At 41.4% G+C, this 20,964-nt stretch overlaps 1 protein-coding gene across 1 annotated transcript in view; it reads left to right on the top strand.

The window, feature by feature from the left end:
- Positions 1 to 20,964, top strand: part of si:dkey-246i14.3 (ephrin A4) — a 35,103-nt gene extending 14,139 nt beyond the window's left edge. The window contains exons 3-6 of the mRNA XM_040116613.1: positions 5,967 to 6,265; positions 10,501 to 10,569; positions 16,284 to 16,310; positions 17,095 to 20,964. Coding sequence (XP_039972547.1) covers positions 5,967 to 6,265; positions 10,501 to 10,569; positions 16,284 to 16,310; positions 17,095 to 17,183 — 484 coding nt within the window. The 3' untranslated portion in view covers positions 17,184 to 20,964. The remainder of the gene's footprint in view (positions 1 to 5,966; positions 6,266 to 10,500; positions 10,570 to 16,283; positions 16,311 to 17,094) is intronic.

The following is a 20,964-nucleotide window of genomic DNA, read 5'->3' as shown; positions in this document are numbered from 1 at the left end:
GGCCAATGCTTATGCACAGAATTCATATCGGCACATGATGCATTTCTCTGTGTGTGCGCATGCGTGCGCGCTCCTTCTGTCCTCATGAGAACAGAAGCATTTGGTTTGTCTTCCCCAGGAAATTGTTTGGCAGAGGTGGTAAGCCACTCAGATCCTGGTGCATATTAATACAATGTGTGTGCTCAGACATGTACAGAAAAACCACAGACTTAAGTGGATGGAAAAGAGGGGGAAAAAATAGGAGGAAAGTTCAGATACCATCCACATTTGGAGATTAGGAGTCATAGAAAAGAAAGCAAAAGGTCGGGTTTAGAGGAGAGGTACACTTCCTGCTAACCTTGAAGGAAACACACACACACATTCACACAAACACACACTCACATAGGCATACCAAACAGGAAAGAGTAGATAAGAGTAACAGCTTGTTCCTCTTAAGTCCCTCTTTCCTCCTTGTGAGGAGCGGTTGATCGCCGTCTTTGGCCACAGTTTGATGACACTGAGAATCTGAAGAAGCGGGGTCTGCAGCGTCTTGCGGGTGTGAGGTAGAGGGGTTTGGTAAAGGGATTTTTCAGCCAGCTGGGCATGCAGGGTGGTGGGGGGCCCCAGATGGTCAGAGGTGGGGGGTGCAGTCCTTGTGTGTGCGTGTTGAAGAGAGTAAGCACCAGGTTAGACACAACACTGGTGTTTTGGCTCTGGACACAGCGTGGCTTTGTGTGGGCGTGGAGGGGGGCACAGCTAATATTGGGGGGGGGGTGATCCTGATCCTGCTCTGTTTTAATATCCATGCAGAGAAAGATCGAGTAGAAGAGAGGAAATGGAAAATGAAAAAGGTTTGAGTTATGCAAATTCTTAGAAAAGGTCTCTCTTTCCCTCTCTTTCTGTGATGTTCTCATGGATGTAGCGCTACATGTGTATGATTCCTTTTTCTGTTATCCTCTAAAGAAAGGATGACGTGTGGAGCAAGTCACTGAGAGCTTGAGGAAACAATGTTCTCTCTCTTTAGTTATCTGCTTTGTTCCCTCTTTTCTATTGTACTGTCTTCAGGGTCTTTTTGTCATGAACCTCTCTCATACTTTCCATCAGTTATTCCCAACTGTACACTGCCATTTTTTCAGAAAGGGCCTCCAAAGTCTGGTTCTATTCACCTGCTCAGATCAGTTTTCATTTCTTTCTAACCATGAAAATGTGTTCATATTTAGGAGTGCTTTGCCTGAATTTTTTTTCTTCTGCCCCTCTCTTGTCGTACGTGTGTTGAGAAATGTTTGCACACGTTTTTTTTTTTGTTTTTTTATTTTAATGTAGTGCCCGGACATAACCAGAAAGTGGCAAACATCATTAGCACATCTCCAAGGAACAGGTGGGGCTCAAAGATTGGTGACATTTTAAGCATGGCTGGTTAGAGAGCTGTGGCTGCTGAGGTGGCCTGTGACATGCTAGCACTAGTATGCAAAAACACATGCACATTTTTTTTGTCCAGGTGCTGAATCCAAAAATTGTAATGTTATTTCTGATTCCCAGTGACACACAACACTTCAAAAATAATCACTTTAACCATGTTTAACTTTGTTACATTTAGGAAAAGTAAAAAGACTAAGACAGTAAAGCTACAATCTGGGGTCAAAACATTGTACATTTTGTAAATTTTAATCAAGTTTTTTTCTATTTTAAAAGGTCTTTGGGAAGAATAACTAACATGCAAGCACTAGCCAGCTGCTATAGCCCACCAAGCTAGCTGCCTTGCCAGCTAACTCAGTCGCTAACAGACAAGAAAGTTAAAGCAGCTTGTTCAGGAGATATATTTGTATGATCAACTCCAGCCTCGTAACTGATTCCAAACTAAGCAGTTTATGGAACAGTTTATACTCTGGCAGAGCAGGTTTGTAGGAAAATTCATGGTTAAAAGCTAATATGACTGTCCAGTTCTACCCCTCCTTAAAGCTTAACAGAGGCAATTTTCAGTTGGTCAGCTACACAAATTTATTTTTCAAAGTCCACCAAAGTCGAGCTGTTCACCAAAGCTCTGCAAAGATATACTTCACCTCAGTGAGCGAATCCATTTATTGCAGAAATTATACTGAAATAAGCTGATTTTGGCCTGTTATCTGGCTGTTACTAATGCAGGTGTGACTGGGTCATTGTAATGACACCCAGAATACTAAAGTATGTCTGTATGTTAAAGTTGAGATGGTTTTATTCACTGGGATTAATGACTCACCTGACATGTTCTCATCTGTCATTATGCGGTAAACCCCACCCATCGTAGGCGACACCAAAAAAAGGAAAGAAAAAACACTGATATAAACAATACCATTTTACAAAGTCATCCACCTAGAGAGCACCAAAGATCCTCCCATGTCACCAAGAAGTGTTACTATGCTATGCCCAGCCAAGGAAGAATGGCCACAGCGTGCTGTGCCCAGTCAGCATAGTGACCAGAGTTAGTGGTCACCCTGCTGTGATTGACCACGGAAGAACTTAGACTCCACCAAGCCGTTTGGCCTCCCGTCGTCACCACAAGGAACAGACTTTCACTGTGGGCTGGTTAGCGCACCATCACAAGCATGAAAGCAACTGTGCCCACAATATACGTTTACTGAATTCATTTTGGGATGCATCGTACAGTGTAAGCATGTTGTTAGCATTTTCATTGTAGTAGAATATTTTTATCCCCCTAATTTATGAGAAATACTTGCGTTAAGGGCCCCAGTGTATCCAGTATGCGTAGTATGCAGCTGCATGCGTGTGCGATCAAGTATCTGTTCTGTATTCCTGAAGTCGTGTTGTGGGATTGTTGCTCCTTTAATTATTCTCTCATATTAAAGGATCAAAGGTCTCTGCCACAGTCAACCCCCTGCCTTTCATTATAACTGTGCACACATACACACACACTTATACTGTATATGCCTCTGTGTGCATGTACATTTACATGGACACTCACTGGGAGGGTATCGGTTATGTTCAGTTTTTGAATTTTGAATGCGATTTCCTGTAATGATGAAAAGGGTAAATGCTGGCCTCAAGTTTTCCATTGAAGAGCCCAGCACATTATTTTGACACGGCTCCTCAGTGAGATTTTTCCTTATCAACTAAGAGCTTGCACCAGTCCTCAGAGGGGTGTCACTGATCACCCTCTGGCATGAGGGATAGAGCATGTCTGATTCTCCTGAAGTACTTTCATGTCCTAGTGTAGGTGAACGTGTTTGTGTGTGTGTATTCAAGCTCACATGTTCTTAAATGCACATGAATGTGTGTGTCCCGTTCTGTGTATTTGCCCACTCTCCATCCGTTCCAGCACTGGACCAAATCAATCCTCTCCTCCACTTCCAGAGGATTCTCTCGCTGATAGGCTGCTCCTGTGCTGTGTTTTTTGACACCCACAGCTCCCCGACGCTCCCGTGATGCCCCTGTGCTGTCACCGCTCTGCTGCATGGTGTCTGGCAGGAGGGCTGGATGCTGAGTGTAATAAGGCGTACCCAAGCCTACCAGGGCCAGAGAGAGGGAAAGGGAGGAAGGAAGGAAGAGGAGAGAAAAAGGGCTGACAGTTTGACATCAGTAGAGCACACCGTCTCTGTAATTGCTGGCGTGCATATGGCACAGACTTATGTTGGAGGCTTGTGGGAGGAAAAGAGGTTGGAGGGGTAATGTAGGATAGAGAGGAGTCAGAAATAGGAGGGAGAGCACAGAAGAGATGCAGCCTCTGAAGAAATAGATAGGGATGAGTACGTGTCATCCAAAGTGGGGAAAGAAGAGGGAGGAGAACGAGGAGGAGAAAGGAGCGAGGAGGAATGCAGATTGGGGGTTGGGTGGTGGAAACAGGACCTGAGCAGTGCAGAGGAAGCTTGAGGTGAATGACATGTATAGTAGCGGGTGCAGCATGTTGACACAGCACACATCTATTATTACATACACACGCACATACACGCGCACACTAGCACAAACACAGCTGGTACAACTAAATAAACATTTCTCTGCCTCAGAAAAGCACCAAAGGTAGTACGAAGAGTAAGTGGGCTGCTGTGTGTGTGTGTGTGCGTTCTTACCCTGGCTTATGTGCTTTTGCGTTCTCTTAACCAAACAATCAAGTGACTTTGTAAGGCTGTAATTAGTGTACGTAGCTGATAGAGGTATGGGACATGGCTACACACACATTCACGGAAGGGATATTGATCAGCTGAGCGTGTGTGTGTCCTGAGTGAGGGATCCTGATCGATTGTGTCCTGTCCTGTTGATAGATTGCCAATTCTGCACGCTAGCAATTGAGCAGGAGGCAGCTATGGCAAGAACAGGCTCCAGGGTCTCACCTGTATCCCCATGGCACACACACACACACACACACTTCTCTGTTTTTTTTCTGCTCCATTGTCTCACTCAGAAATACACACCGTCACGCCCACATTCAGGTTCAAAGTTTACAGAGAACGTGGATTTCTATTTCAGTTTTTTTTTGGTCATGCCATATGGTCCCCTTTCTCTCCGACGGTCTCCTGTCATTTCTCCTCTCATTGCTCCATCCATCTTTGATACCCTCTGCAGATTTACTAGACCATCTCAGTCTCCCGCTTCCTGCCATGTGTATCTTTTATCTTTAATCATTTTGGTTTTCATCAGTTCTGTCTCCTCCTCCCTCCTTTTTCACATCCATTCTTCCTTTCATTTGTTCTTTCGGTCTCCTCTTCTCTGTCTGCCTACTTAACTTGAGACTACTCCGCTGACCTCCAGCCCCCCCCATGTTCCCCTTCACTGACTCCCAGCACTCCCTTCCTCTCTCCTCTGCTCTGTCACCCCTCTATAAAGACTCCCACTGACAGACTTGAACCCTCTGGCCAAGCCACATTCTGCCCCTCATTGTGTTCTCCTGCGCTCCATGCGAAGAGGAGACCAATTAAAGTCCGTCTCCTCTCTTCTTCGACTCCGTTGTTCTCCTCTCTGTGTGCCTGCACTCACTCTCTGGGGGTGCTAATTATAACACTTTACTTTTTCTTTTTACTCCACTTTTTTCCACCTGTTCATCCAACTTTTCTCCTCATTTGGCTTCTTTTATTCTTTTTTTTGTTCCACATTTCTTCTTCACCGTTTCAACAACTGTCTTTTCATCAGTCTCCTTCTGTCTTTCTCTGAGCCCTGTCTCATGTCACTCCATCACTCACATTCCTTCCCTCCATTTGTCACAAATTCCTCTCCTCATTTCTTGTGTCCTGCTTTGTCTTGACATACTGTTAAGATCTTAATCTTATGATTTCTTCATGTTAAATTTACCTCTCCCACTTTTTCCTACATGTACTTCCCTCAGTCTTTCTCGCGTGCTCTCTTTCTCCATATTATTTTGTACATGGGTAACTCTTTATACTGTAGCTGACAGGAAGTCAGAATCCACAGTCTAAAGGAACATGCATTATGCAGCTCTTCTGTGTAATGATGTGTTCTTGTCCAGAGTTGTTGTTATGCCTAAAGCGAGTCAACCTTGACTGAAGACGTGGTTGTGCATGCACATACACGTCTGCCTAAGTCTGTACATGCCTGTGTATATCTGTATAGTAGGAGAATGAAAAGCAGAGGGTTTCAAGTTTATTTAACACTGAACTACCCTCAGTGGTCTTAATTAGCATATGAGGATTTATTGTTCTCTCTGTCACTCAACACCGCTCCCTTGCTGGTCTAGAAATAAAATGGAGTTGTATCATTGTGATAAATCAAATCCCAATCCCAATACCTTCTTTGAGACTCTCACAACTTTGCTTTATCACCCTGTGTAATTATGTATAATATTAATGAGCCATCCATCTGCTGGAACTATCCACATTCCTCCATGCACAAAGGAATTATGGAATACCTGTCATCTGTCTTCTTTCTTTCTTTCTCTGTCTGTCTATGTTTAATCACCACTTCACTTTCCTTTTCAGTCGTGTATTACTGGATGTAATCTTAATGTGAAATATTAATGCCGTTGTCTATATTCTATCTTCCAGGTTAACGGCAGGAGATCTGTCCATCCAGGTGAATCTGAACGACTACCTAGACATCTACTGCCCCCACTTCCCCAATAAGGAAACCCTGGGCCCTGGGCAGCCGGAGACGCTGGCTCTCTACCTGGTGGGAGAGGCATCGTTCCAGGGCTGTGTGGAGACCAGGGGGGCTATCAAGAGATGGGAGTGTAACACCCCCTACGCTCCATTTGGACCAGTGCGCTTCTCTGAGAAGATCCAAAGATTCACACCCTTCTCACTGGGGTTTGAGTTTCTGCCATGTCACCACTACTACTACAGCTGTAAGTAGAGTGTGTGTGTGTGTGTGTGTGTGTGTGTGTGTGTGTGTGTGTGTGTGTGTGTGTGTGTGTGTGTGTGTGTGTGTGTGTGTGTGTGTGTGTGTGTGTGTGTGTGTGTGTGATTTAGCGAGGGTGTTCAAAGATTCAAGAGGGTCACAAGTAGGCTGGGTATCATTTGAAATTGTATTTAGATTTTGGTGCCAATTCGTTTAACAAAATATGCCAAACTGCTGAGAACTATCGATTAATCTGTAGACTGAGGGAATCTGAAGAAATCAAACACTTATGTAATATTAAAAAATGACAAAAAATTGCTCCGTTTACCCAGCCAACAGTCAAATAACCAAAAATTTTCAGTTCATTATCACATACAACAAAAACAAGCAGTCAAATCTTTACAGTTAAGAAGCTTGAACTTGGTGATGTTTCACATTTTTGCTCGGAAAAAAACTTCAAAAACTGAAATCTACATGAAATAATTTAAAGACCCATTAAGCAAAACTCAAAGTACAAGCTTTTAAAACAAGTAAAATTATGTAACATTCTATCCTTTGGTTACCCAAACCTTAACCCTAACCCTAAGTGTTAAATACTAATCTGCTTCATCTGGACTGATTTATTAATAATATTTATTAATCGATTGTCAAAATAGTTGCAGATTAATTTTCTGTCTACCCAATCAGTTAATTGACAAATTGTTTTAGTACTATGGTCGACATTCAAAAAGGGTTGAAGTTCAATACCCATACCCTGATCACAAGGCCTGTGTGATTCAAACGTGGGTAAAAAGTATATGTTTTTAATATGCAAAGTGCATTTCCACTGTTTTTATGAGAAAATTATTTTTAAGTGAATCAATGAATATTTTCTCAAGGCTCCAAAGACTGGAAGCCAAGTAAAACAGGCCAAAAAGAGAAAAGATGTGTAAATATTTGATGTTTCAGTTCACCAGTCTGTGCAAAGACACCTGTGTTGGAGGACGTGTGTGACCAGGCAGCCCTGCTCTTTTAAGGAATGAGGCGTGTTTAGCCAGTGTGTTTTTTAGGAGGCGAGTGTTGGCAAAAAGCAGCATGTGGCATTCGTGTTTTCCATAAATTCACACTCAGTGACATAAATACGATGTTTCCTTAAACCTGTAGGCTAGTACACAGTTTTAGTAATGATTTCCTCTTTCTCCAGTGCAACCTCCTGTCTCTCCATACTCATTTATTTCAAACCACTGGAGGGAGAAGGGGGAGGGAAAGAGACAGAAGATGGCTTAGTGGCTGTAAAATCAGTTGACATTTTTTTTTTTTTCCTCACTTTTTACAACTTCTGCTGGAAGTCCAACCAAGAGGAGGAGGACATGAAACAAGGCAGAGAATGAAAAAGTCAAGTGAATGCATAGTATGGAAGGGTGACAACAAAGAGACAGACGGACAGCAAAGTGTAGGAAGAAGAAATGGAGATCAATACATGACGACAGTGAAGGAGATAAAAAGGCAGGCAGAGAAGCAGATGGAGGTAGAGAACCGTGGAGGAGTGACAGAGGGAGAGAGAGAGCAAAAGATGGACACAGTCTGACAGTACAGGAAAGGGGAGGGGTTGAAAGGGACGAAAGAGGTCAGATGAGTGGAATCCACACTGGAGAAAGAAAAGGGAGTGCAACAAAAGCGATGAAGAAAAAGGGATGGATGAGACGAAGGGAGAGAAAGAATCTTTACATAAATTACTGTTGCGGTCCAAAGGACAATGGAGCATTGTAAGGGCATGAGAGAGTGGTTCCACACACACGCTAACACACACATGTATATATGTACACGCACACACACTGTGCTATTGTGGTTGCTCAGGCCGTTTCACAGAAAAGCAACAATGGGTCCCCCCCCCCCTCGTAAGGGCCACATTGGGCTCAGAGCAATTGTGTGTTTTGTCCACATCAAAGATAAGGCGTAAAGTTTGTCCAAATGTCTGGCTCTGGGGTTTGTGTGCTGAATGGGCCCGCAGCACTGGAGACAGTATAATGGCATTAGCCTGGGAGAACAGAACAATAGTATTAGAAACACTAATGGCATTAGTTGGCTCAGTCTGAGCTGGGCTCAGCTCCTCTCTCCGGCTCCCACAGACTATGACACTGACAACCCGCTGTCTCTTGGTCTGACCCACTGCCCGGGCTGCTGACCAACGCCCAGTGGTTCTCCGTGTCTGCATCCCCACAAACAGGAAACACCTTGAAATCCTCTGATAGCCAACAGCTCAAAACATGCGACCATTTGAGTGGATAGTAACAGTAGCAAAGAGAGCTCAAAGCACTACGACCTTAGAAAACACAGGCAAATTAACAGAACTTCTTTGACAATATATACAGTGTGTTTAAAAATGCTGCAAATAAATAAAGCACAAAGAAAAACATCTGCCCATTTGGCAATACATAAGCAGTCAACAGTAGTGCAGTCCAGACAGGAAAATACAGTGAATACAGAAATACGCAAGGCGTACACAACACGATAAAGGTTTCCAGGTGACACTAAGAACCAGTGACGATGCCAGTAATTAATCCGGGGCTAATGCTATGTGTATAGTTAGTATCTCTTGTAAAATAGGAATAGAGCTGTGTTCAAAATCACTCCCTATTTGAGAATCTGAATTCTGAACATGTGAACCTGCTACATAATACCCTCAAAAATCTCCACAATGGAAAAAAAAAGTGTTTTAAATGGCATGTACACTACCTTCTGCTAACAGTCCTGCAATTCGAACATTACCGTTATGTGACACCAAACCTGTCAGTGATGACACAAAATGACAATGATTAATAGGCTGAGTGTCCACAATCTCGCAATACAGTAAACTAGTGAACGAGTGAGTGATTTCGGGGACAGCCGATGCCTTTTTCACAGAAGGCATTTTGGGATGTCACAGTAGGAAAAGTACAGCTGTAAATAATGAGATGAATGATAGTTGAATTACATTTAGCTGCTTCATTTTCAAGGTCCTGGTGTTGTTCGTGGTGGCTCTCTGACACACTATCACTGGGACACTTGAGCAGAATAGAGCCATTGTTCATGTTATTAGTAATACCTCTGCCTCCCCTACTAGGATAAGTTAGGATGGCTACTGTGGAAAACACGTATTAATGTAATCTCAGTGTTAAAACTAAGAAACATTAAGGGTGAAAGTTTATTCTTGACTTTAGAAATAGTACTTTGAGTAAAACTAATCTTAACTCCAGGTCCAAAGCTCTGGAAAGAGTTAGTAAATGGACCTTGAATTAAGATTTGGTTTTTTTTTTTCAAACCAAAATAATACCATCATTAGCTTCCTTTTGAAGCATCATTGATGAGTAGTCAGCTTCAGAAAGTGTCTGGGTGTTTTCCATTACAAATTTCTGCTGTGGAATGGAACTTACTTTTGTTGCGTTGTGTACAAGTTGCATTTCCGGACTTGGATATTTTTTGTATGCTCAATGTTTTTTTTCTATGCAGGCATGTCATTCCTTTGCAGCGTTTTTTTATTTTATTTTTTTTTATACCTGGATGTCTTATCAAAGTGGTGACGAGGTTTTCTTCATCTTCTTGTGCTTTGTCTGTGTGTGTTGAGCACTTTTGGCCACCATAAATATCGACTAATTCTATAGTCCCACTGTCGTTATGTGTTGTAGCATATCCGTTGAAATCATGGATACAAAGCGAGACAGACTGTTAGGCATCATAGTCTCAGCTTGTGCAGTGGGTCCCTGTTGAGTTAGCAGCTGCTTGTGAATTATTCAAATATAAAGCCCTTTAACTGCAGTTTTCAAACAGATTTGTTTTGTAAAAGCAATGCTAAACTGACAGGTAATATAGCTAAAGTTTGCCTGTTTTCCCATGTGAGCCATGACCAGAATTGATATCGGAGCTGTTGACATCCTTTTATGGCCGCACTCTCAACTGTGTATTTTATTGTTTTTACTTAGTTGTGTAAATAAGTGTGATATGTGGTAGTCTCTGTCACACAGGGTGATGGTGTAATTCTTTATACTGATATCATGAGGTATTGATATGGTAGAAACAGGAAAACAACCGTGTTGTTCTGCTCATCATAAAAAAATATTCAAAAGTAGCAGGAGAGTTCTCAAAGAGTAGATTTGACGGGAGGATTTCATTCAGCATATGCAAATTTCTCTTTTATTTGACACATTAGCATTTTGAGTACTAACTGTTTGTTGGGTTTAATAAACAAGCTGCTTATTTACATATTTCTCTTCTTCTTCTCTCTAGCTCTACCCACAGATGAAGGCCCTCTTCTGCCATGTATGAAGTTGCGTGTCACCGTGTGCTGTGAGCCCAGTGAGTACACTCCTCTTTTCATCTGTTCTTCCTTTCATGCTTCCCCTTTGTACAACCAAGAGACTCCTCTGTCTGCCTCTCACATCTCTGCTATCAGGTCTGTATAGCATGATGTTAGACTGCTTCTATTCCTTCTGTGTCCTCCTCTCTTTTTCACTAACTCTGATGATCCAATTCCTCTTTTTTTTTTTTTTTTTTTTTTGCATTAACTTAACCCTTGTAAGAGGAGTCTTACTCCTTTTTAAATACTACATAAACTTGACTCTTCTGTCCACATTGGCTTTTAAACCTAATTGGATTGAGGGTTTTTTAAGCATTATTTCCTTCTAAAGCACATCTCTCCTCTCCTCTCCTCTCCTCTTACCCCTCCCTCCATTCTTTTTTTTTACCTCCTTGTCTTCCTCATTCTCCCACTCTTCATCTCTCTGTCCCAGCGTGAAATTCCCAGAGTTGATCTAATCCAGAGCCCGCCTGGAGTAATGTTAGTCTTCCAGTCCAGTGAGCTGCCCATTCCGGTTGGAAATGTTGCCCAGTCACTGTGGGAATCCCTGTCCAGTAGTTGATGTGCGTGTGTGAGAGCGTTTCTATGTGTAGGACGAATTCTGTGTCTGTTCACTTTGTGTTTTTGTGCCCTCCTGCATGGGTTTATGGGTCTATGCCTGTGTTCTCTGGCAGTTTAATTTGTACAAGTGTGTGTGTGTGTGTGTGTGTGTGTGTGTGTGTGTGTGTGTGTGTGTGTGTGTGTGTGTGTGTGTGTGTGTGTGTATGTATGTGTGTCTGTGTGCGCACTTACGTGTGTGTGCATGTCCTAGACGTCTGTCCCAGTTCCCATCCCAGTGCTATCTGCAGGGGGCTTGTCGTGCTGTCCCAGCCTGAACTACCACACACTTTTTCCAGGGAAACTGGCTGCAAGGTTGTGCGTCTCTACATGTGTTTATGAGAACTATTCAGTACATTCGTATATGTAGTTTAGCGAATACTTTCCAATACTACAACCTTGATTTACATTTTTTTCAGTTTGGTTTAAAGGAAAAAAAAGATATTAAAAACCGGAATAAAAAAAAAAAAGATATTAAAAACCGGAATAAAAAAAGAGTCCCATCCATCTCCAAAGAATTCTTAAATGCCTTCACTGTTTCAGCGCGACACAGGGAGTAATTTGCTGCTTTATTACCACAGTGAAGGCTGATGACTTTTTTTATGTGTTAATTATCCTGCTGTTATTAATTAGAAATACCACAGATAGTTGTTCAATGAGAAAATGCTAATGTAGTCTTGACCTTCTGACAGTATTCCCAGATCAGAGCCAGAATTATTCAAAATATTTTAAATCACCTGGATTATGCATGCTAGGAGACACACACACACACACACACACACACACACACACACACACACACACACACACACACATTGTATTTACTGTTTCCCTTTTCTCATTTTTCATCTCTCTTCTCTCACTCTCATCCTGGCCCTTAACCAAAACTAATCCCAACTAAATTTCAGGATCTCCCTCTCCTTGTCCTTTTTCTTCCCCCCTTCTCATTCTCTTTCACTTTCTGTCATTCCTCTCTCTGTAATCCTCCCTCCTCTCTCCTCCCTCTCTCAGCTCTCTCCTCCCTTCCTCATTTTTTATGATCTTTCGCTACTGGAGCAAAACTAATCTAGGCACGATCCATGGCAGTCTCTTACACTGCCTCCTCCCTCGCCCTTGACTCCGCCCTTACCCCCTGCCCCCCTGCACACCTCCTCCACCTTCCCTGTGTCTTCTCTATCTCTTTGTTGTATCTCCATATCTGTTTTACAGTTATTCACTGACTCCCCTCTCCTCCTCTCTCTCTCATGCTGCTGTGTGTCATGCGCATGCTGTGAATACATGGCGAGAGGAGAGGGAGAGAATGAGATGGATGAGGGAGGAGAGGAGATGGAGATGAGCGAAGGAGGTCTTTCTCTCTCTCTCGCTTTGACTGTCCATTAGTGCCGGTTTACCACAGCTGCTGTTGTTCTGTTCCCTGTGGTAACACCTCACATACACTCTGGTTCCTTCCTGCTCAGGTTCCCTTTTATCTGATAGGTAGCATGGCAGCAGGACGCACCATGCCTGTGCAGTCTGTGTGTGTGTGTGTGTGTGTGTGTGTGTGTGTGCCCTTGGTGATGGCAGCTCTCGTCCTTCAGCTATATCCTGTCCCTTATCTAAACTTCAAACCATGTACCTCCCTCCCTTTTTCTATCCCCAAACTTTTTTTTTTTCCCCCAGAAAGCAGCCCGTGTGATTAAAAGGTAGTTCCGTGCAGGGATACCCTGTTGTGGGTGTCTGAATTAATTATCGGCACACACACACACACACACGCGCGCGCGCACGCACACACGCGCACACCCACCCACACCTGCCTCACACTGGTCTGAAGGACAGAGTGGTGACAGTGAGAGGGTCCGTCAGGTACGCTGTCATTGCTCCAAGGTCAGCTACCACTCGCCGGTCCCTCAGTCTCCTCTCCAGTATGTGAATGTGTGTGTTTATCGCCTAAATTTAACCCAAGAACACAACAAACCAGGTAGGACAGATTCAGTGACACACGAGGCTCCTAATGACATTGTGTGCGTGCGTGCGTGCGTGCGTGCGCGTAGCTCTCTCTCATGCTACTTGTTTTCCCACCCTGGTTGCTTCTCGGAGTGTTGTCAAGTATTTTTTTTTTTTATTCTTTCAGGTTTTGGTTATGTTTTTCGGCATAGTGATCTCTGTGGTGATGTGATGTTTATTTGAACACAACGCTGTCACGAATCACACCAGACAGGGCTTTGCTGTAAGGTGCTTGAGCCTGTGTTGCATCAGAAAACAAGTCTCTGAATTGGCATCACTGGACTGGTGTCAAGTGAAATCTCCAGATCCCTGCAGCCCTCTATTGCATCTTTCCCCTCCTCGCTTCACCTCTCACTCCATACTTACCTTTTTTTTCTTTTTTACTGCAACTTCCCCGTAATACTCCTGTTGTGTCTCCTTGTCGCTCTGCCATTCTGCCTTTCTCTTTTTCAGCCATCCTACTGCGAGAAACCATTATAGACCAACTTCCCTCTCTCTAATTGATTCCCTTTTTCTCTCCGTCTCTCTTCCTTTTTTCTGTCGTTCCCCCGCTGAGAGTGGTCTATTGCATTCATTTCAGTTTGCAGAGCTTCACCATTTTCCCCACTTTCGCCTTTTTTCCTACTATTTTTTTTTTTTTTTTTTTTTTTTTAGGAGTTTCTTACATCGCTGCCCTCCTTTACCCCCTCCACTCTCGCCCAAATACCTTTGTACCCTCTGAACTCGATACACACAAGAACAAAACCCGAACACACATACACACCACACAGCTTGCCCAGCAGAGCTCTCTCGGATCCCGAACTAGATACTAAAAATTTTAACCACCTTCGTCGATTTCCGTTTTCATTTGCTGTTTTTTGTCCTTCGAAAAATTTGCTTAATTTCTCGTATTTAATGATGTGTTAACGCTCAGGGATGGTTAGCATTAGCTTTTGCGTGTGTAAAATGGCGGCATGAGAGGAGAGGTGGGATGGTGGAACAGTGTCTGTCTCTGCAGTGGGGCGTTCTGCCGACTGGAGTCACACACACAAACACATACACGCACACACACACACGCACGTAGACATGGTTGTGCATGTACAGCTACACATGCTGCATGTTTCTGACTGCAATGCAGAAAAGGCACTGTTCTTGCAGTCACGCCATCATAGACGCCATTTTGTGGCAGAGCTCGCCATGACCAAAATTATGATGTTGACACAAACGCGTGACCTCAATGTTCAGTTTTTGCACAAAAGATGTGATCAAAGCCAGATCAAAACACACATATTACACACAGCCGGGTAAACACAAGGCATTTAACATGAGCACATTTTAGTTTCAAACTGCGGTGTGGGATTACACACACGCTACCTGATGTGTACAGTACAGTTTTCCCTCCCCCAAGTAAATTAAAAGTATGATTTTAAAAACATATTTGTGATTGCCATTAATAAAATTCTTTTTTACAACTACCCTAATATACGTTTGCTGCATCCAATATGTCTACAATCTGAAAAACTTCCCAAAGTGTGAAGTTTTTGTTATAAATAAAGTTTTGTTGATCAATTTTAAAATGTTTTGCGCTAAAATGCAAAAATGAAACACTTTTTTATGCTTCTGTTTTATCAACATTATTTGAACTTGAACGACAGATAATTAATAAATGTTCTTTGGTCATTTAACTGCATAAAAATATGGTTCGATAGCATAAATACATTTTTAATTAAAAATTTATTTGAGATGATGGACATAATTTAGTAAGCACTAAATAAAGCATGAATTGTTTGTGTATTATTCCTTTTTGTTTGCTTTGATTTTTTTTTTTTTTTCCCTTCCTACAAACGCTCACACTAACGCTCACATAGACCCACACAAAGCCCAGTGAGAGGCCCAGACTCAGCATGCTATTTAATGCTTCGTTAACCCCTAGATGGTTGTTAGTTGTACAGAACCTGGGAGTAATTTAGTGGCTCATGTCTGTCAGAGCGACATGTTGCTGCAGAGACCTGTAGGTACAGGACAGATATTACAGACAAACACTGTGTTTCTCTGCTAAGCCCTCATTTAATAAATCCTTTCCCTCTCTGTGTAACAGATGAGTTTGGAGTGTCCCGTTTCCTCTTTCATAATCTCAGTCAATTGTTATGGGATGGGGATCAGTGGTAGTTTTCCAGGAGACATCAATACACACGTGTGTGTGTAAGCGCATGCTTGTGTGTGGGTGTGTGTGTGAGTCTTTGGGGTTGCAGTGTCAGAGGTGGGCTCAAGGCTGTAGTTTGATTTAATAACAGCTGCAATTGTGCAGCCTCATCCCTGTTTCCTGACCCCTCTATTCTCTCTCTATTCTCCCTCTATCCTCACTGATGTTACATGGCGGTCAAGCCGCCATGTAACATCAGTGAGGTTTAACCCTTTGCGCTTTTTAGTCTCACTATACCTTTTATTTTTTGTCCTTTTTCCTCTATCTCTCCAGCTCTCCCACACCTCCCTATTCCTCAATCCTTGCATCCCTCCATCCTTCCCTCCATTATTTCCTTTTAGTCCACCCCCTGCTGAGAAAGTGACGCCCAGACACAAACAACCCCCCCCCCCATCCTGTCTCTTTCTCTCCCTCCCTTTTCTCTGTCTGACCTTGTTTCAATCTTTCCAACCTTCTTTTTTTTTTCACCATACTTTCTCACTCGAGTCTCCACCGCTCTTCCTTTCATCTTGTGTCCACTTCTTGGTTTCGCTCTGTCATTTTGAATTTTCATGTTTTTTTTATTCCCCTTTCTTTTTCATTTCCTGTATCCCTTCTTTATAATCTCGATCATTCTTACTCTTCCTAATTTACATAACACTATCTTTTCCTGTTGTCATGCTCCTCAAGCTCTTTTTTTTTTATTTTATTTTTTTATCCGACCTTTAGGAGAATTTGCATAGGGAACATATTTAGGGTTGCACAGGCAGTCAGTACTCATTTTTCATGGCATTAGGCTTTGAGTAATGGTAAATACCTTCCCCTGGTCATTTATCTGTTTCCTGCTCCTTTTGTCCCACAAAGCAGTGGCTTTGAGAAAGTTAAGCGTGCAAAAATGACTAATCAGCAACTTGTTTCTTTGCTTCAGCATTTTTATCTCTAATCCTCTCTCTCATCTCCGTCCTGTAACAGCGTCAGAGGGTTCAAAACAAATACAAGGTGAGATGCAAGATTTTAAACGCAATGTTTTCTTAAGCTTAGGAATCTTTATACCATGTCTGCAAGGTTACATATCTTTGATTCTAGTATATATGTCTCATCTCTGTGTCTCTTTCTTTTTTTTCTCTCAAGCTCAAGTAAAAATATGCATTATTTCATTAACTGGTTATAGCAGTTGTTGCAAGAGCAAGAATATGGCACATTATATTTATAAAGAAGATGAAAATGAGAAATTAAAACAAATGTTGATCAATCATGAATAGAAATTAGTCAAATGGAAAATACAACCCAGACAAAGAATGTGGACACCTACTCATTATACCTACATGTGTTCCTTGAACATCTCTTGCCAAAACCATGGGCATTAATGCACTGCTATAACAGCCTCCACTCTTCTGGGTTTTCTACAAGATTTTGGAGCCTGGCTGCAGGGATCTGATCCCATTCAGCCGCAAGAGCATCAGTGTGGTCTGCCACCGATGTTGGGCAAATAAGGTCTGGAACGCAGTCCACGTTTGGATAGGGTTGAGCCAGTCAAGTTATTCCAACCAAACTTAGAAAACAAAGAGCCTCCCCCAAAGTGTTGTCCTTAAGTTGGAGGCCTACTGTTGTCTAAAATATCACTGTATGCCTGTAGCATTAAGATTTTTCTTTTTCAGTTGCTAGTGGGCCAAGCCCAAACTTTTAAAAATGGCCGAGATCAAAAGAAACTCCTGTCCTGATACTTTTTGCCATGTACTGTATATCATATATGCCTTTTCACATGTTTCTACCTCTCTTTCAGAAACTGCACCTCAAAGTGGTGTTTGCTCACCGAGGACAGCTTCACTCCAGCTCTTCCTCATCCTCGCCTTCCTCCTGCTGAACACCTGATTTCCTTGTCCGTCCTCACCGCTGACCTCGCTCCTGTTCTCCGTGGGACCGGGAGTTATTACTGGGATGTTCAAGTACACAGTGCGATCTCAGACAGTGAATGACACAATGCAATCTATGCTAAGATATTGCAAATGACACAGATTACCTTGTGGCTGTTTTACCTGTGAAATTCCAGAAAGAATCGGGTGTCTTCTCCTAAACAGGGCCACAGTGACTCAGGGACTGACGCACCAAATCACAGTGATTCATTTCTTGTTATTTTCATCTCCCACCTGTTGTGTAAGTAGTAGCACAGAATATTACACGTAGAACTAGGCCTAGTCATAAGATTCATGTCCCGCTCTTCTTCTGCTGGAAAAAAAAAAGAGTCTGCTTGGACTTGTTCCAACAAAGTTCTCTCACCTTCTCATCTCTGTTTACCATCCAGTTTTCATTTACTACTTATTTTGTTGTATTTGCTTCTTTTTGAGAACACGCCTCCAGTTGAAAATTGGCCAAATAAACACATACTACTGCACTGAGCGGCTCAGGTTGGAGGTCAGTCAGTTAACTGCTGACTTTTTTTTTCTTTTCTGACATGCTGTATATGGGCATACACAAATAACTTACTCATTTTATGCCTCATTTGCATCTAGTATGATAATTGTGTTGAACTTTTATAATTTTATAATTTTCGGGAAAAAGGGGTTGTAAGAGAAAGTGGGGAATATTCTGGAATAGTCAGGCAAGGCTGCTGCGCCCCCTACTGGGATTAAACTGGTTTAACTGGAATTGGACTGGGTTGGCCATAAACCCAGACACTGGACACTAGATTCTGGTGGTGCATGGTAATAATGGGACCTGGGACCACGTTTGTCCCTCTCTGATTGGACCCCCTGTTGTTCTGCCTCCCCATCCTTCTCTCTGCTCCAGAATAAAGTGCAGAACAGGGGGGTTGCGGGTAAACGGAGACCATCAGCATGTCTCTTTTCATTGAACACACTGCAGGCCACTGAGGAGTCCTATTTGTTGATGCTCCTGTTCACTTACTGGGTGTACAGATATGCACACAATCTTTTTGTTCCTTTTGTTGGTCCTACGCAGGTTCCTTGATTTTAGGTTTTACTGAATAGATAATATATTCATCACAATGAGATATATTAACTATATGATTCAATGTTTTAGTAAGAACTGATCTCTAATATTTAAGTGCTAAAGTCTGATAAAAATTACTTTTTTCTCATACACAAACAATGATTTATATTCTGGTTATATATGGATTTACTGGTTTATTTTCAATATGCTCTGCTACAATGTAGTTTCCCAAGGTAAAGGATTTGATTGTGGAATTTATTTCATTTTTTGCCAAATTTTCTTTAAAGAATTCACTCTGACTGTCATCGATTAAGAAAAAATATCATAATGAATTTAAAATTCATTTATCTGATTTTTTTTTTTTAATTGAAGTTGGAGATAATATATGTGTGCATTTTTCATTGAAATTAAATTAAGTCTATATATTTATAGAGTTGCATAATTATTTCCCCACAATATTTGAGCTGAAAAAAATCTATAGGTTAGTTCTATCAATAAAAAACTACATTGTTAGCACTTAATATATTTTTTTTCTTGAAATCACACCAGTCATTCCATTGTTTTATTATGTTAATTACCTAAATGGGTGATAAAACCAATGTTTGAAAATTTGTTAAATAATTTTTGTGATGTTGAATTTTACAATCATTTACTACTAGGAATTTGTTTTTGATTTCTTTGTGTGTGTAATGTCTTCTGCTTTCACATTTTAGTGAAGAATGTAGCTTCTTCTGTGAAGAGCCAACTGCAATCTGAGCCTTTTTTATGTGGCAAAACAACAAAATAAATATGATTGCATTAAAACATTTTGAGTTGATTACCATTTAACTTTTGAAGGTATTGATATTTTATGCAACCACAGGTCTTGGTGACAACAAACACATACACACACAAACGCTTGCACACACACACACACACACACACACACACACACACACACACACACACACTTTATTTGTGGAACACACATCCAGTGTAATACACAGGAGTATGGAGATAAAGAGACTTCGGGGACTTGAAATGACCTTGTGGTGTAAGAGGCCATTGTAATGTGAGTAACCTAGTGGAATATTGAGCTGAGTATTTATCTATGGGCAGCCAAAGCCTGATAAGACTCAGATACCCAATAGACTCCTGGTATTAATAGTCCCTAAAGCATCACTGCCAATACAAAGACATTAAAGTAGTCACTGTATTTATTTTCACTAAACACAAGACTGAGGTTGAATATAGAGCGAGAGGAGATGTTTTTGTTTGTTCTTTTAAATATAAAAGTGTACATCCAAATAAGCTGTAAATGCATTTCCATTTATATAGAATGTAATGTAGAGCCTCTTGTGAACCCAGAAAGGCAATTTCCTGGATAATAGGGCTAATGCTCCTATTTCATGGTTTATGATCTCTTCTGATGACATGTTTGTCACTGTTGAGGTATGTTGTTTGTGAACTGGCTTTGAGATTTGACCTTCACGTATACATTTCCATAGCCCATGTTTTCATTCTTTTTCCATTGTAAACGATGAAGTAAGCAAACGGAAATAAGTGGAAAGTGAAGAACACTTTCAGATTGGTGTAAAGGGGAAAAGGACTTTAAAAGCAGCAGCAGCAGTCGTCTCCAATCTTTTGTGTGTTAAAACTGTTTGGCTGTTTATTCCAGCAAAAACATGTACAGACCAAAGCTTTTATGTAACAGTGTGACAGAGGTCTTTTTTTCCTTTTTTTATGTTTTACCTTTGATTCCTGACAGGAAATGCTCAAACAAATACCAAACATGTATCACATTTTCCGAATTTCTTCATACTTGACAATGTTGATGTTAGTAACAATTCTACTGTGTGCTGATGTACTAAAACTGGAACTGAACTCACCCTTCAAAATAAACTTCAAAATTATGGACAGATGTTGCCAGATTATCTAAATTCAGAAAATGGAAAAATCCCATCCCGAGTTTCTTCCAAGGCTTTATGGGACGACTGTGATCATAAACAATTTCTGGCACAACAAATTTAGTTTTTAACTATCTGTCTGAGAAAAAAAAAAAAATTCATATGACTGACATACTGCATATCCATACTGCAGATCTCTTCTCCACAAATTACACTGTAATTACACTGTATCAAGTTTCATCACAGCAGGTTCTGTAGCCACAAGTTGGCCTGTATTTAATTGCACCTCGGCTGAATATTACGGCTCAGATTGCCAGCGTTGATTACATCTTCAGAAATACAAAACACTGGCTATTAATAGAAACAAACAATACTTATTTTCCTTTCAGTCTTACCATTATTTTGTATAACAATTCACATCCATTTTTATATTTATTTAGCAACTGCATAGTTACATATTAATTAAGGACATATTTCATAAAGAGCACAGTATTAGTTAGCATATTCAATCGTTAAGATTTGTAATTTAAAAAAATATTAAGACGTATTTCACTCGTCAAGAAATCTGGTGCAGTTTTAAATCATTACAGGGTAAGATGTTGGGCAGCTGGTAGATGTCTCACACAATATCTCTCAAGCTTTTCCTTGAATTTTGGAAGGATATTTTTCACAGTTAAGAGTCTGTCAGTATGTAATCAACACCTTGATCCGTAGCACCATTCCTGTTGTGAATCCTGACTAGTGTGTCTTTAACATATTGCAGAACCAGGGTGAACTGAGGTGAGATGAGGCAGTACCCCTCTTGCAGGAAGTGTGCT

Source organism: Xiphias gladius, chromosome 22 (genome assembly GCF_016859285.1).
Source record: "Xiphias gladius isolate SHS-SW01 ecotype Sanya breed wild chromosome 22, ASM1685928v1, whole genome shotgun sequence".
In the NCBI taxonomy this organism is placed as follows: Eukaryota; Metazoa; Chordata; class Actinopteri; order Istiophoriformes; family Xiphiidae; genus Xiphias; species Xiphias gladius.
The sequence above is the reverse complement of the archived record's forward strand: the minus strand, read 5'-3'. Positions and strand labels throughout refer to the sequence as shown.